We start from the raw sequence: 16915 nt of genomic DNA on the forward strand, positions 1-16915 counted from the left end.
TGACCCATCTATATTTGCAATTAAAAAAGTGTTTTGGAGGTACTTGATTTTGCACTGTGACATTCATATCTTTTTTCTATTTGTCATATGGAGCATTCTAGAGAAATTGGATAAATGATATTAGAGAATGACATTATCGGTAATTTCAGAGACTGAATTTGCAGACCAGTATTCTTTTATCCTATGTTGCAACAACATCAATGTGCTTTAGTTTCACCTTTATCTCACTGAATCCATACCGTCTGCTGGCAATACTCATACGGTCTTCAGATTAGTCATATTAGTAGGTCTGCAATTGGATTAATCCCATCCAACTTTAGGGAACTCACAAAAGTTACTAAGTAGATAAGATAGTCGTGATAGGTTTCCTCTATGGCACACAAATACAAAAATACCTTCAGGTGAAAGTCTGAAAATCATTCAGTCCTAAGCAGATATTGGGATTCACCTGATTAAATGTGAGTATCTGTAGTGTAAACTTCTAAAATAACACTGTTCATACTAGGTTTACTTTATTGTCAATGGAGTTAGCACCAATATAATCACAGAGCATACTGATCATAACATTTTAAATCATATGGCTTGATTAATCAAGCCTTAAAAATGTTTATGTCTCTCCACTATGTATAAAGGTGACCTGTATTTATTGCCTCTGATTTGTATGTTGACACTGCATATATCTGAAATTAGGTAAAATTATTCACTCTAAAAAATAGCTAGTTGTCCATTGACTGACAGGGAGACTAGGATAAATGAAGTCCAGACATATGCATCCTAATGGAGTGTGTCAAAATAAATAGAATCAGTTTAATTTCAATAGCCAATGACTTGGTTATATTGGCACATAAATTTAAAAATTGAGTAAGTTTAATGAATATATTTGCCAATAGCTTTTCTCAAAGCTTCTTTAAACTTTTTGTTTCTCAAGCTGTAGATGAGGAGATTGAGCATAGGAGTCAAGATAGTATAAAAAACAGATAAGACTTTGTTTAACTCTCTAAGGGCTTTAGTTTTGGGCAATGTGTAGACAGCAATTAGGGTTCCATAGAAAACTGTGACTACAATGAGGTGGGAGGAGCAAGTAGAGAAAGCCTTTTGCCTCCCTATGCTGGAAAGGATTTTCAGAATAGCAATGATGATACAAATATAGGTTGCCATGGTTAAAAGAAATGGAGGCATGGTGCATGCAGAGGCTAAAATGGACGTGAGCAATTCTGTTTTCTGGGTTTCACTGCAGGAGAGCACTAATAATGGTGTATAATCACAAAAAAAATGGTCAATTTCATTTGGCCCACAGAAAGTCAGCCATGATGCATAAAGTGCAGTACAGATGCTAGCCAGAAATCCACAAAGCCAAGATCCAGCTGCTAGAAGGATGCACAATCTGACATTCATAAGTGTTGTATAATGCAAGGGTTTGCATATTGCTAGATAACGATCATAAGACATTGCAGATAAAAGGTAACATTCAGCACATGCCAAGGAAGCAAAGAAATAAAATATCAAGAGGCAGCTGTTAAATGAGATTCTCTTTTCCCTTGTCAGGAAGTTGACCAGCATCCTGGGTAAGATGTTTGAAGTGTAGCAGGTCTCCAAGCAAGACAAGTTCCCCAAGAAGAAGTACATAGGTGTATGTAGATGCTCATCTATCACAACCAGAAGAACGAGGAGTATGTTCCCAATTATGGTTACAAAGTAGATTAATAAAAAAACCAGAAAGAGAAAAATCTGTAGTTTAGGGAGATTCCCAAACCCCAAGAGGATGAATTCCGTGAGGGATGTCTGATTTTCTTGTTTGTGTCTGCCATGGAGCATGTGAGGATAAATCCACCAAGATCTGTAATAAAATTGTTGAAATGCACAAGTAGAATTAAACATACATTGAATGTTCCTACATCATATTATTTCTCTCTTTTTCAGTCTGAAAGTTGATTTGCAATCTTGCAGTAGAAGTGATTTAGGTCACTTAAGTTTTGGAGAGTGATTATCGTGTCAATTTAGATGTCCCTGAGTAGCTGAGATTTCCACAAGGGGCAGTACAGTTTTCACACAAAAGTATTGGAGGCTCATATTCTTCTAGTCCAGTAATTGGAAGTCAAGAAGGCTGGGGTGTCTAAAATGACACTAAACATTCCAATTAAGGTATCCAAACTGCATCTAAAGGTCAATGAAATAAACAGCTAAATATAAATGTGTTGCTTCAATGTTCAGTTGGAACAAAGAGACATTTCTAAATGACAGTTCCTTCTAACCCTAAAGTAGGCACCAAAATAGGTCAGATTACTCATGTTCTACACATTATTGTTTCGCACCACTTAGTGCAAGGAGAGTATACATACATGTACACATTTCCTTACAGATTATTTAAAACCAAAGTCAGAATCATTCCTCACAAATTATTTAAATCTAACCTCAGAGTCAATACAAATTAGCACAAAGATACAAATTATTTGCTGTGATTTGCAAGCTAGGCTATAAGAGTTAAACTTCTTATACTCTTAGTAGAATTTGACAATTTGAATTCTCTATAATATTCAGAAGAGATCTTAGACTAAAATGTCACAAAAAGATCCATAAATTACAAAGAAAGTTTTGCAATTATTTAATTAAATTACCAGCAATAGGGTGAAATAGAGTTCCTAAATATGTACGTCCAGTGACAATTTAGACACACTAAGATGTATAAGACATCTGTACAGATCTGACAAATATGACACAGAACCTATGGAAGATTTTCTACTTCCTGGAGCAGCTGCTGGGGGCCAAGTGAGTTATCCTAAGATATCTAAAATTAATGCATCTAAATAAAAGTACTGTAATATACAGAACTAATCCTATCCTGAAATTATTTGTTTGGTCAAATAAATAAATAAGGAAATAAATAGATAGATTTATCTGAAAAACATGTTCTTAGCTGCTTCCCTTACTAAGCACAATTCAAAATTTCACATGGTGAACAAAATTTTGAAAAGAGGACAAAAAAGGAAAGATCTTCGGTTTATACAGACAACAAAAAAAGTTTGGGGAATTTGTAAGCAACCAAGAAAACAAATTTTCCTTTCTTGATCAACCCTTGTCTAGCAATCATTGGAAAACCAAACATTTAACACCATTATGATATAATTTTGCAATTCCTTTCTTCTTTTCTTTCAGTTACTGTAACAAAGTTATTTAATATTGTAATTTTAGTATTACATAGAAGCTCCAAACAGAAACCAAACAACCACTAAAGAGTAATACACAGACTCAGAATGAGACTGAAGGTTTTTTAGTGTTCCAGGGACATAATCTCATTAAAAAATCCTTCATAAATGTCCTTGTCTCACGAATGAGAAAAAATGGAAAATGTGCATTGGCATGTTTTTCTTTCCTTCAGGTTTTTTTTTTTTTTTCTGAGACTCCTTTAATTAATGTTAGAGACCTAACACTGAGAAGACTATAAAAGTATTAATTCACTGTACAGTCCATAGAGGAGAGAAAAGAAAATGATTCACTGCATTTTTAACTTTGTTGTTATAGAAGGACAATGTACAATACACTTCTAAGTGTCTATTTTTCTCTGCCTATCTTAAAATGTATATGGCATCATGATAAGGGTTTTAACATAGTATAGAAATTTCAGAGACTGGGCACACAGATTTATAAACTGAGAAGCATTTTGCAGTCTGTAGTCTCAAGTTAAATGTACTCAATATGGAGGTTAAATGGCATGGAAAGCCTCATATCTTTTCCAGTAAACTTTCTGGACATCAAAACAAGGTAGCCATGCCCTATCTGTACCTTGTTTGGAATGGGCACAGTATTTGGCTCACATGTCTTTCTTTGTATTTCATATTTCGTATTTCATATTTCCCTCTCCCCTTTTCAAACATCCCTGTATCTTCCTAAGACAGAGCTGGGATTATAAAATTCAATTGAGCACTTGGTGCTGCAACATGTTGCACACTGCTGCTACCATTCCTGTGAATTTTTTTTGAAGGCTCTGCTGATCTTAGTCTTTCTGCTCAGCTTCTGCATGACTGGCTTCCCTGTCTCTCACCCGGTACTATGACTGCGCCATTTTAGGACAAGGAGTCCAGAGCCTTAACTTACAGGAAATTCTATGTTAAACAAGTCATACACCAGATGCAGAGACACTACTTAGCGAGAGAGGGTGGCAAACACTGCCATTTCAAAAACCTTTCAGCTCTGACGGTGAGCTCTTGGAAATTTGGGACTGGCAGTTCTCACTCTCCATGCATTTTCCATCATGGAGTAGCATTTTTGCATGGGAATCCTAAGGCCATGTGTTTAGGCCATGAAGATCTTTGTGATGGTGACATAAATGGCTCACGCTGGCAATGAGGATTGTGTTTACATGCCATCCTGAGCTGCACGCTTGAACCCAAAGGTATTAATATCTCCAGTTTTTGTCCTCTCTGAGAGTTTGATCAGTTTATCAAAAAAAAGAGGTCTTCATGAAATGCTGTTGGCTACTGGCAAAGATTCATATATGCTATTGTAAGTACTACCGGAAACTGCATGGAAAGATTTTTCTCCTCTCCACACAAATGAAGTGAGGGAACTTCCTCTTCCTACCCTTGAAAATTAAAGTGCTTATGGTGCTCAAGCACTGCTAACCCTACAATCCTGAGTCATATGGCCACTTAGCAATGATTACAAGCCACAAAGTTAATTCACTACGCCATGTAGTCTCATAAGTATCAATGTGGCTGACTAACTGTGTGATGGGGAGCTTTGCTTTGAACACGAACACAGAAAATACTGTACACAACATCTCCAGGACAGCTTAGAGAAACATGTGGAGACATTTATGCCTTTTCTGATGCAGGACATGTTTATAAACCTCCTAAACACTGTAGAAGGAAAAACATTAAGAGCTTTTAACTGTATTTTAATTAGTTTTAAAGAGAAAATTTTAATTTCTCTCCTTCCATACATGAATGCAGACTTTTCCAGTCTCTTTGAAACTTCCCTTCCGCTGCTTGGGCTTTATTCTTCCATCTACAAACATGTAGCACACAATCGTTGCCTACCGCACAGACCTGCTTCTTCTAGAAACATTTCTGTTACACTGCATAACTCCTCACAGCTCTGTACAACCACTAGCTGCTAGAGATACAGTATCCAGCTGAATGCAGGACCAGGTATTTCCGTTCTGCTGCTTGAATCAGAGCCTGGTTCCAACAGCTGATGTTTGTTTTCCATGCTAGCAATAGATATCCTGTATCCTATGTTGCATACAACACGTATTCTGCCCTGTAATGGTGTCACCAGAGCTCAGTCCTGGTCTTGTCCTAATTTAAGATCTAAGTCTAGACGTACCTTCACATCAGCAGGTACATCAGCATCCCCAAAGCAACCTGTCAGCTTGTTCACTAACTCACCAGCAAACCTATTTCAAAAATCACAGCATAAATCTCAGATACAAGTAGAGTTTATTCACTGTTGGGGAAGAAGCAGGAGGAGGGGTAACCCAGAAGGAAGTGAATAAGGGTCTGCTGCCTCTACTGCCTTTCCCTGCCACTGGAAAGATTCTTTGGAGTTCTGGGCAGACACATGGGGAGGAACAGCAACAGCAAGCAATGAGAGGGGTGGAAAGATGGAAAGAAGCAGAAGAAGGGGTAGAAAGAAGTTAAAGAGGGTCCCATGTTGAAGACCATGGTGTCCCATCATGGAGATGGAGAGTCCCATGTTGCCCTTAACATCTTTAGAGCCTTATGACCATCCTTCCTTATTCTCATTCTTGCAAAAACCCACATGGACACACACAGACACATAGGCATATAGACACAAAACTCCCCAGCTTCCCATCTCCTCTGCCTTGCTTCCATTCTTTTTTGCCTCTGGTATCCATTTTGCAATGTCTGAAGTGTTTCAGAATAGAGTGGATGGAAGATTAATAGGTGACTAGAAGTTTTAAATCATGAAGAAAAACTAAGATGGCACAAAGCACCATTCACCCAACATACCAAAGATGCAAGCTTAATTTTTTCCTCTAGATTTGCACACATACTTTCTTTTTTTCTCACATAATTTGGTAAATTGGTGAATAATGGTATGTAATGAATGTAAAGACATGTTGTCATTAAGCTTTCTTACCCTGCAAAGAAAGTAGCTGCATACAAAATTCCTGTTACTGATGTTATCTTTCTTATTCCCAAGCTGTGATGGGGACAAAGCAGATATGAGTTTAATTGTATAAATGCTCACTTTGACATGCCCATTTTTGTTCCTAGACAAAATGTAATTAATAAATACAGAGAAACCTGGAGTGAAACCTCTCCAAAACTACAAATGGGTATCATCTCAAAGGAAGAGCCTGGATCATTTCAAAAGAAAGGCTGTGAGCAAGCTACAATACGTTGCAAAAATACCAAGTGCTTTATTCAAGCATACCTGCATCTATGAGCCAACACTGAACATTTTGAAAGATGAGGAACTTTGGCATCAAGGGCCAGTTTATCCATGTACAAGGAACTGTGGTTTTCCTGAATATGCACTTTACAAGGCTCAAAATAAAGGAACTAAATGGTCAGTCACCCAGAAATACTGAAGGAGACTGTGATACTTAGTGATTTCACTGTGTTTATCCCAAGTCTCTTTCACAGAAGAGGCATAGATTCTGTACAGCAGAAAGTTAGCATGAAGAATGAATTGGGCTGTCTACTATCCACTAGTATTTTAGATTCTTGAGATGAGACTAATCTCCCCCACTTTAGATGTCTATATAGTAAACAGCTAAGACAGTAACTACAAGAACAATGGAGAGAGTGCAACTTTAATCACAGGACAGGTCTCAAAGATAAATGAGATTAGCTGGTCTCTGGAACCCTTTATTATGTCTAATGACAGTACAAGGAAATTGGAATTAAGAATTTATCAGTTTAAAATGCTTATACTTAGAACAGAAATAGCCAATCTCTTTCTTCTGTTCAGGTCTCCAGTAGGTCTGTGATATGATACGTTTTAGAACAACAGTAGCCAGAGCCTTTGTATTATACCCATGGCATTGTATGATTTGGGACATATTGCTTCCCTTTTTTTGTGTCTTTGAGGACAAGAAGACTCAACCAGTATGCGAAGCAGCTGGGGAGTTTTGGAGACAATACAGTTTGAATTCCAAATCTCATGCTGAGGGAATGTATGCTGCAGTGTCTGAAATGAATTGTTCTCTTCCCTGATGACCTTGTGCAGGGACGAAGATGCCAGCTCTACCTCTGGGCAGTCCTAGTTCTACGATCCAGTGCTGATTTGCTAACAAGCTCCCATTCTGCAATGAAGATGTACCTGCATTTCCCTGGGCTCTAGCTTTCTGTTCCTCCCAACTTAGGAGTGGAAGATATATCAAAGAGATCCTGCATATCCAGAAGACAGCATGTTCTTGTGGAGTTTTACTCCATTCCAGATAGAAAGTGAGTCCCCTTCCCTTCCTTTCCATTCCCTTCCCTTCCTTTCCCTCCATCATATGCACTTATTCATAAGGACAAGATGAGAGCTTATACTATATACATTCAGTAGTGGAGATAGTAGAAGTTCAATTTTTTTTTCAGGGATAAAATATTTTCCGTGAGGCTTGTATGCCTGTATGAGGGAAATACCATCATGGTTGCGAGGTTATTTGCAAGGAGTGAGGGACAGTTCTCAGGAAAGTATGGTCAGCCATTGATGAGAGGAACAGTGCATGTTTTTTTAGGTCGCTAACAGTGTATAAAGATGACTCTTGAGACTTGTAGAAAAAAGGAGTATGAGGTTATAAATAATCTCCAGGGATGGGAACACTTTCTTTTTTTTGTATTAATAGTATCAATGCTTGCATGTGGCCTAGCTAAGGTGGCTTTGACAGAGATCAAGTCAATAAATCTTAATAGCTACCCCACAGACCAAATCTTAATGTCTGTAGATGAACTGAATAGTTCTCTAGATTCCATTGATGAGAAAAAGAGTATGACTTAAAGGAATAAATTAATCCATATTAATATATATTCAAAAATATATAATTTTTATTAAACGGAATGAATTTTAAAATGTAATAAGCAATGAATCATTTTGTTTGGCTTTCTAAGAGCGTTCAGCATAATAGGGAGTTGACCCCATTTAATTCAGAAATTCCTATTCAAAGTGCAAACCAGATAAAATTAGATGAGATGCCTAATTTCTTATTTGCATGTCCATTCTCAGTTCCACCTGAAAACCGGCATTACGTACAGGCTTGGAGAATCTATAGAACATGCAGTCTAACATTCTTCACAGCAGTGGTAAGGAAAACCCAACTACATATTTAGTGAAAAAAAATCAATTAAAGTAAGGCAAAACAATCCTAAAGAAGGACTACAACATCATATTGAGTATGAAGGGTGTGAAATATATTTCTGTAATTGTAGGGGTGGGATTCAGCTTGCGGTTGTAGGGGTGGGATTCAGCTTGAGGTTTTACACATAAGTATCACATTGTAGACTTGAGCTCATTTCAGTTCTGTTGTCTACACATTTAGTTCCATTTGAAATGCTGTAGGGTAACCGAGGTTTTGTATTGGGTGGGCAGGTAAGAAGCAAGTCCAGAGAAGACCTGTGATTTTCTTCAGTGATGACTGGAAACTAGGCAGGATACATTAAGAAAGTTCAAGAGATGCTAGATTCCTTTTTGAGTGCAAATGAGCCAAGCATTTAGTTTAAACTAATTGGTCTATAGTTCCTTTATAGTCACTTTATTGTCATTATTGCAAAATAATTGCAAAGAGTCATTCTTTTCCTCCAAAGTGGTGTCTAAATTAGCTGGGTAATCCCCATTTCCATTTCCATTGATTTTACCTGTCATATAGATGACCACATTAGAATCAGAAAGTCTGCTTAAAAAGATTTGAAATGAAGATGCATAAACTCCTAACCTGAATTATTTCTCTGAATACAAGATTAAAAAATTGGTTCATTAATCTGTGGATGTATTAAGTATATTGTGCATGCTATTATCTTATTTACTGTAATAAGGATTGAAATGGGAGTTTGGGATACATCAGACCTTTCTAGGGAAAAGCATTGCCAAATTGTTTCAGATGTTTAACTTTTTATGAGATAAGTAAGAACCCAGATATAGATTTTAAAAGAAGCCATTTGTAAATTGCTCAGCCTTGTATTTTAAACATCTAGGAAGAATCAGTCCTGCATTTTAGATGTCCAGTGTGACAGATATATCTCATTTATATTTATTCTGTTTTAGGGATGTTCAGAAATGTGATGGAAACAGAAAACAAGCCAGAAGTAACAGAATTTGTGCTGCTGGGATTGTCTCAGATGTACGAAGTGCAACTGTTCCTCTTTTTCCTCTTCCTCCTTTTCTATGTCATTGTCCTTCCAGTAAACATTCTCATCATCCTCACAGTCAGGGAAGATCCACAGTTGGACTCCCCATTGTACTTTTTCCTAGCTAATCTGGCTTTCCTGGATATTTGTTACTGTTCTAGTACTCCACTTAAGATGCTGGCTGATTTCTTCTCGCAACAGAAGGCCATCTCTTCTAGAAACTGTATCGTGCAGTTCTTCTTCGTCCACTTCCTGGGTGGAGCTGAGATCTTCCTGCTCTTACCTATGGCCTTTGACAGATATGGGGCTATCTGTAAGCCTCTTCATTGTGCATCCTTAATGAGGAAAATGTTCTATTGGGTCTTGGTAAGGACAGCATGGGCTGGAGGATTCACACATTCAATCATCCAGGTTGCAATTGTTGTTCATCTTCCCTTCTGTGGCCCCGATGAATTGGACAACTTCTTTTGTGATGTTACAAAAGTGATTACGTTAGCGTGTACCAACACTTACATACTGGAGTTTATCATGTTTGTCAACAGTGGCCTAGTCATGTTTACATGTTTCATTCTTCTGCCGATTTCCTACGGTGTCCTACTAATCCATCTGAAAATAGGCATCTCCAGAGCAAAGCAGCATCTACCTGCACCACCCACATCATTGTTATGTTTGGACCAGCTGTACACATCTACTGCTGGCCTTTCTGCAGCTTGCCTCTGGACAAGGGGGGGGCTGTGTTCCACACCATGCTTTTTCCCCTCATGAACCCCATGATCTAAACCCTGAGGAACAGGGAGATCCTCAGTGCCATGAAGCATTTGTTGGTGCAGTACTTTCTAGGGAGAGGGAAATAGAAGGGAAATGCATTCATAAAGTACCGAATTATACTATTTTTTTGGATATGGAACAGTTTTCAAGAGAGGTTCATAGGGCTATCAATGGTCTGGAATATTAGCGTAGAGTTATTTTGATAGAACATGGATCCAACATCTAAAAAAATCATTAAAATATTAGTAATGTCTTTGGAAAAGCTGCAAAAAATCCTTATTTCTTACAGACAAATATGTCATTGCCTTGCTTTGTAAGGACTACATATTTCCAATGCAGTGAGTGACAGCATGCACAAAGTAACTCAACAGTATGTCTATAAATATCGATTAGCAATTGTATGACATCTTTGGAGTGACTAACAGTTTAATGAGCCACGCAAATGCTTAACTAGCTCCGAAAGTATTTTGTAAAGAAATGGGTGCAAATATCTGCGGTGTAAAATAAAGTTAATTGTACAGCAACACAGTTGTAGATATGGCTCATTATGTGATGTTTGAGTAATGCACACAAATTCCTTCCTCTTGGAAGTTTTACTCAAATATTTACATTATGTTTTCTGTTAAGTACCTCATTAGTGAGGTGCTTACATTTACATCAAATCTGAAATACCAAGTCACAATGCTACACATAATAAAAATTAAATTTTAATATATTCTTAGAATTCATGAAGCACAACTATCCAAATACTGGGGGATATAATCAGATCTCAGATATAATCAGATCTTGTGGCTGAGATATATCTGGAATTTACATTTAAGTTGATTGAACACTGTGCATATTAAACTTTAAGTTGTCAATCATGTCCAGTTCCTTTTTGGAAAGGCTGAAAGATCTGGTTATGTTTCTTCTAAGAAAGAGAAAACTGAAGAGGGCACAATTTTCTGGAAATATGGGAATACCAGGGCTCACTTCAGCCATTTAGAATGTAAAATTTCTTTGTCTTTTTTATGGTTATATATTCAAAGCCCCTCCCAGCCTCTCTTACTGATTGTCTCATATTTTGCTCTCCTCCAGAAGCTAGGGTGAAATGCAAACATTTTCCCAGGAGGGCTTTGGAAGAAGTAATTTCCAACAACCCTCTCTAATTATTCCCTTCATGACTTAAACTTTGAGTGCAAAAAATGCCACCAAGTTGTAAGGTAAGATGATTTAAACCTTGCCCTGGCTTGCAGATTGCTATAAAACACTGTTGTAGGAGACGGTGGTGGTTGCTGCTCTTACCCGAGAACTGCATGATGAGATACTGCCCCTTTGGATATCCTCCAGTACAGTTTGCCTGAATATGACTGAGGCAACAAAATTGCTTGGGTCAAATCCAGGACCAAGTTTCTCTTGAGCATTGGAGGACCAACAGCTGGTGGACAGGAAAGACCAGCAGTATAGCCACTGTAAATGGAGAGGAAGGACTTCCAGTGAAGATAGTTGCTGTTCAAAGTGCTCTAGAGTGTATTTAGGAGTTGAACACTGTTCAAGGATTCAAAATTCCTTCAGAAAACAAGGAGGCAAAATGAACATTTAGGAAATGAACATTAAGAAAGAATGTACACCAGATGAATGGATGGAAGTGGAATAGGTGAGGATGGGCAGATGGTTGAGAGGCCAGGGTTATCTATAGAGAACTATTTATGCATATATATATATATATGTACAGTTTTGTATAGAGAACAAGGGATGTATCAGTAGGTATATAACGAGTACATGTGGAGGATGACTAGAGAAGGATGCAGGGGAAGATGGATGGAGAGACAGAGAAGAAGTAAATGGGCTAGATTGATGCAGATGTTAGGATGGGGACAAGGAAACAAAAGGAGGGCCTTTTTTTTTTTAATTAACAGAAAAGTTGTGTCTAGATAGACGGATGGAGGGAGAAACACAAAGAATGTCTAAGGACACATGATACTGGGTAGAAGAGATCTGTAGAAGGATGGATGAATGGATGGGGAAGATGAACAAATTAATGGACAGGTGGATGGAAATAGAGCATATAAGTAATGAAACAGTGATTATTAGATATGTATGGAATGGTAGGAGAGATATGGTAAGAAAGAAAGGGAATAAGGGGAAAATAATATATGGGAATGCATGCATAAAGAAAGCAGATGGAAATGGGGATTGATGTATGGATGGGTGGATGGCTCGGGTGAATATAGGAGTGGATGGTGAAAAAGGCCATATATACTAGGGTGGGTAGACTGCCTGTTTGTTCCTTTTTTGCTGGTAGAGAACCAAATCAACAGCAGAGCAAATTAGATCCAGTAAGCCTTTTTCTCCCAAGTGCTGGGAATTAGAATAAACATGGGTTAAGGGGAAATCCAATTTTTTGGGTTACAAGGATTCTGTCCCATGTGGCGAGGAAGTTAGGTTTGATTCTTCAACAGAAATTTCCTGACCATATGCTCTGTAACCATGAATTAAAGAGACAGCAGATTTTAAAGACCTTTGAAAGCCGTGTCTTCACTAATACCTGAATATGGTATTACTGGGACATGAGTGGAAAAGATTCAAGGTTATATTTCAGATGGAGTCAAATACCAGGAACCTTGGGTAATCAGAACAATGGGCCCACAACTTGTTTCTTCATTCCAAAAGAAATTATTGGGTACTACAATGTAATCCCAATGTCCTGGGTAGCCTTAGAGCTACAGGGCTTGGTATTTTTTTTTCTGCAGGGGTTCCCTTAGTAAGAGGGTTATAAACCTAGATTAGGCTAGAATTTTAGCCAGATTTTAAGGGAAGCTCAAAGATCTGAACATGTTTAAGACTCAGCTGGATATGGTGCTGGGCCATCTCGTCTAGATTGTGCTAGAAAAGTTGGACCAGATGATTCTTGAGGTCCCTTCCAGCCTGGTATTCTATGATTACGTGATTCTATGAACCTTGAGAGGCATCCCTGCTCAAGGGGAGAGTCACCTGGCATGCAGTCCAGCTGCCATTCAGGGAGAGCTCAAATTGAGCCCATCCTGATTGTAATATTTATAGGGTGAAGTAGTTGGCTGTTAGTCAATAGTGCAGACAAGACAGATGTCTTCATTTTAGCTCTAATATCTTGTTCTGTACTTTGGTTACCTTGTACTTTTGGGTTTCAAAACCACCTTCTGAAATATTTTTCAAGACACCTTCACTCCCTTTTATGTGAGCCAGGGACTTCCCAGCTTGAAAGCTCACCCCAAGGACGTGAAGCCTGTTGCTTCTTGGTTAGCCTGAACCAAAGTATGGCTAGGTGTCAAGTGTATGTGTCACAAGTAGCAATGCTTTCTTGAGCTTCTTTGTCTTTAGGGAAAGGAAAAATGGAATAAACTAAACAGAAAAAAATTCTTTATTTCTCAGTCAAGTGGCATTTTTCCACATAAACATTTTTGTTCAAACAGAAACAAAGGAGAAATACTGCCAAATCTATCCATCTTATCTCAGCAAAGCTCCAAAACCTAGAATGTTGGCCAGTGATTTTAGTCTTGATTAATAATAAAATAGTCTGCAGATCATGTTTGGTGGGATAAAAATTCAGTTCTTATGACACAACATTGCCAGAACCAACACTTCAACAAATGTGAATGGTGTGGTGGAATTAAGCTATCCAAACGTGGACATTTTTAACCTAGGTGCCTAAAACCAAACTTTTCTCCAGCCTGCTTTTATAGCCAATGGAGATGAATCACCTTTCTAGAAGACCTTTCTATAGCATTCAGACTGTATTTTAGATTAGAATTGGAAAAACAACTTTTCTAATTGTAATGTCAAGTATATTGAATCACAAATTGGGAAATGTAAACTTATTTCTACAAATGAGCTCAACTTTCTCTAGTCCCAAACATTGGAACATTATTTCCAGACCTATCAATAGCAAAATCTTCTGTCCCCTGAAAATCAGAATCACAGAATGGTTGCAGTTGGATGGAACCTGTGGACAGATCTAGTCCAACCTTCCTGATCAAAGCAGGATCAACTAAAGCAGGTTGCCCAGGACATTGTTCAGTTGAGTTTTGAATATCTGCAAGGACAGAGACTCCACAACCTCTTTGAGAAACCTATTCCAGTGTTCAATTATGCTCACAGTAAAAAAGCTTTTCCTTATGTTCAGGCAGCATTTCCTGTATTTCTACATATAACAGTTGCCTCTGATTTGTTCACTGAACACTACTCCGAAGATTCTGGCTCCATCTTCTTTACAGTTTCAGATTAGATATTTACACAAACATTTATATTTTGAAAAGATTCCTCCTGAATCTTCTCTTCTCCACACTAAACACCACCATCTCTCTCAGCCTCTCCTTATATGTCAGATGCTCTCATCTCTTAATTATCTTCAAGATCCTTTACTGGACTTGCTCCACTATAAGTATGTCACACTAGGGAGGCAAGAACTGGATACAGTATGTTACCTGTGGTCTCACTGGTGCTGAGGGAAAGAATCACCTATTCTACCTGCTGGCAGTGCTTTTCCTAATGCAACCCAGGATGCCGTTGGCCTTCTTCAGCTCAAGAGCTCATTGCTGGCTCATGTCCCACATGGGGACAGCTTCTGGCTTCTTCTCACAGAAGCCACCCCTGCAGCTCCCCCACCTCCGATGCTACCAAACCTTTGCTATGTAAACTCAATACAAACAGATTTTGCTGAATGGCAGGAAATATAATGAGCTTACTACTATCTTTGATTCTCTGTACAGTGGCGGTGTAGCTAATAGGATAAATTTTCCTTCAGGAACAGTTTTGCTAAACTTTATCATTTGAATGAGCACACGATATAATAGGGTTTCTCCTGGTTGGTAAACACACATTTTTTTTTAAGGGACCAAATTTATTCTTAAAAGAAAGAAAACCTTAATTAAAACTAAAAATAAGCAAACATAACTCCTTGGCATTTCCTTTCATGATGTATGAAAACAGTTGAGCTTGGTCCAAAATTAAATTAAACAGTGATTTAACGTGTTAAAAAAATCTGAGGAAAACATTCTTCTATAATTTTTCAGTATGTTTTCCCTCTGAACAGAGAAAAGGAAATAAACAAAAAAGACGTCTGACATTCACCTCTGTGGAGAATTCCTGAAATTACATGCTTTGCAACTATTTCAGAAAAAAAAATGGTCTGAATAGCCATAGCAATTTCTTTTACTAGTATGATCCAAAATCTATCTCTTTGCTCCTTTATATATTTATAACTATGTTTATATCTGTATCTAAAAAGAGGAGAAAACATCACTAATCCTCCTACCTGCTTTTTAGTTTTGCTGTCTACTTCCCTTTTGCATGCAGTCACAAAATCATGGGATTTGTATCACCCATGTTTGTAAAGCAGATGTCTACACCTGGGCTAGTCACTTCAATAGAGAAAATAGACATTTTTGTGGTGTGATTAAGTTCGTCTCCAAGTAAATAAACTGTTGAACTATTTCATGCACTCTGAGAGCACAACAAGGAAGATACATATCTCAGGACTATGAGGTACCAAATGGGGATCCACAAGAGACCTGGGATAAAGGATACAGGGTGTGATGCAAGTTGTATTGGGTTTACATGACAAGGCTTTGTTAGCGAGGTGATGGGGGGAGCCGCAGAGTGGCTCCTCTAAGAAGATGCCAGAAGGTGTCCCCATGTCGGACAGAGACAGTTCCAGCTGGCTCCAAGACCCACTGCTGGCCAAAGCTGAGCCAATCAGTGATGGCGGTAGCACTTCTGTGATAACATGTTTCAGAAAGGGTAAAAACTGCTGCACAACAGCAGCTGAGAGAAAGGAGTGAGAATATGTGAGAGAAACAAGTATGCAGGCAAAAAGTTCGGTGAGGAAGGAGGGGGAGGAGGTGCTCCAGGCACTGGAGCAGAGATTCCCCTGCAGCCTGTGGTGAAGACCTTGCAATGTGGGCTCTCCATGGGATCACAGCTTCCTTCAGGGTACATCCACCTGTTCCGATGTGGGGTCTTCCACGGGCTGCAGAGTGCTTATCTGCTCCACCATGGACCTCCATAGGCTACTGGGGGACCATCTGTGTCACCATGGCCTTCACTACAGGTTTGTCTTGGAGCTGGCTGGAATTGAGTCTGTCCAGCATGGGGACAGCTTCTGGCAATTTCTCACAGAAGCCACCCCTGCAAGTCCCCTGCTACGAAAAGCTTGCCATGTAAACCCAATATAGAGGTACAGGGCCACACCAGCGTGCAGGACCACGCTGGTCTAAAAGAGATTTGCCCAAATTCTTGTAAATGTGAATCATTTTTCAACAATTGGCCCAGTGGCCATGGAGAGGTTGGCAAAATTGGATCCTTGCAGATACAGATAGAGTTAAACTTCTCACATATAATCATATATATAGGAATAGTTCAGCTCAGTTTTGAGGATCTAAGTTTAATTGTCTCACATATATGTGCCTAGCTGTAATGTGAGGATTAAGTTCAGTTATCAAATGTTTAGTGCTATTCAAGAACCCTTAAAGTTCCCAAGACATCTTCACTGCACTGGCAAATATGACATAGGACTTATGGAAGAATAACATTTTCCTTGAGGGGCAGCTGGAGATCAAACAGGATTATCTTGGATCATCTAAAATTGTCTCTCTTTAGACAACTGAATAACACCCTGGAGATATACTCAGTGCCTACAGAGCAATTGGACTCGCACTAAATCTAGAATAGAATAGACTAGAATAGACCAGACTAGACTAGACTAGACTATTTCAGTTGGAAAAGACCTACAATGATCATCTAGTCCAACTGCCTGACCACTTCAGGGCTGACCAAAAGTTAAAGCATGCTCCAAATGCCTCTTAAGTACTGGCAGGCATGGGGCATCAACC

The 16915-nt window shown here is 38.6% G+C and overlaps 1 protein-coding gene and 1 pseudogene across 1 annotated transcript; one reads left to right on the forward strand and one right to left on the reverse strand.

Moving 5' to 3' along the window:
* Positions 1–867: 867 nt before the first annotated feature.
* LOC104018600 (olfactory receptor 5AR1) lies at positions 868–1815 on the reverse strand. Its single transcript, XM_009471752.1, has one exon. The coding sequence runs from the start codon at positions 1813–1815 to the stop codon at positions 868–870; it is 948 nt and encodes a 315-aa protein (XP_009470027.1).
* Positions 1816–9233: 7418 nt separating this feature from the next.
* Positions 9234–10153, forward strand: LOC148051822 (olfactory receptor 4M1-like; annotated as a pseudogene).
* Positions 10154–16915: the final 6762 nt, after the last annotated feature.

This window comes from Nipponia nippon, unplaced genomic scaffold, assembly GCF_047370975.1.
Source record: "Nipponia nippon isolate SJK-2023a ecotype South Korea unplaced genomic scaffold, ASM4737097v1 scaffold_53, whole genome shotgun sequence".
NCBI classification, from domain to species: domain Eukaryota; kingdom Metazoa; phylum Chordata; class Aves; order Pelecaniformes; family Threskiornithidae; genus Nipponia; species Nipponia nippon.

Excerpts from the sequence above, each read along its gene's own strand:
- LOC104018600 (XM_009471752.1), bottom strand. The coding sequence starts at position 1,815 with ATGCTCCATGGCAGACACAAACAAGAAAATCAGACATCCCTCACGGAA.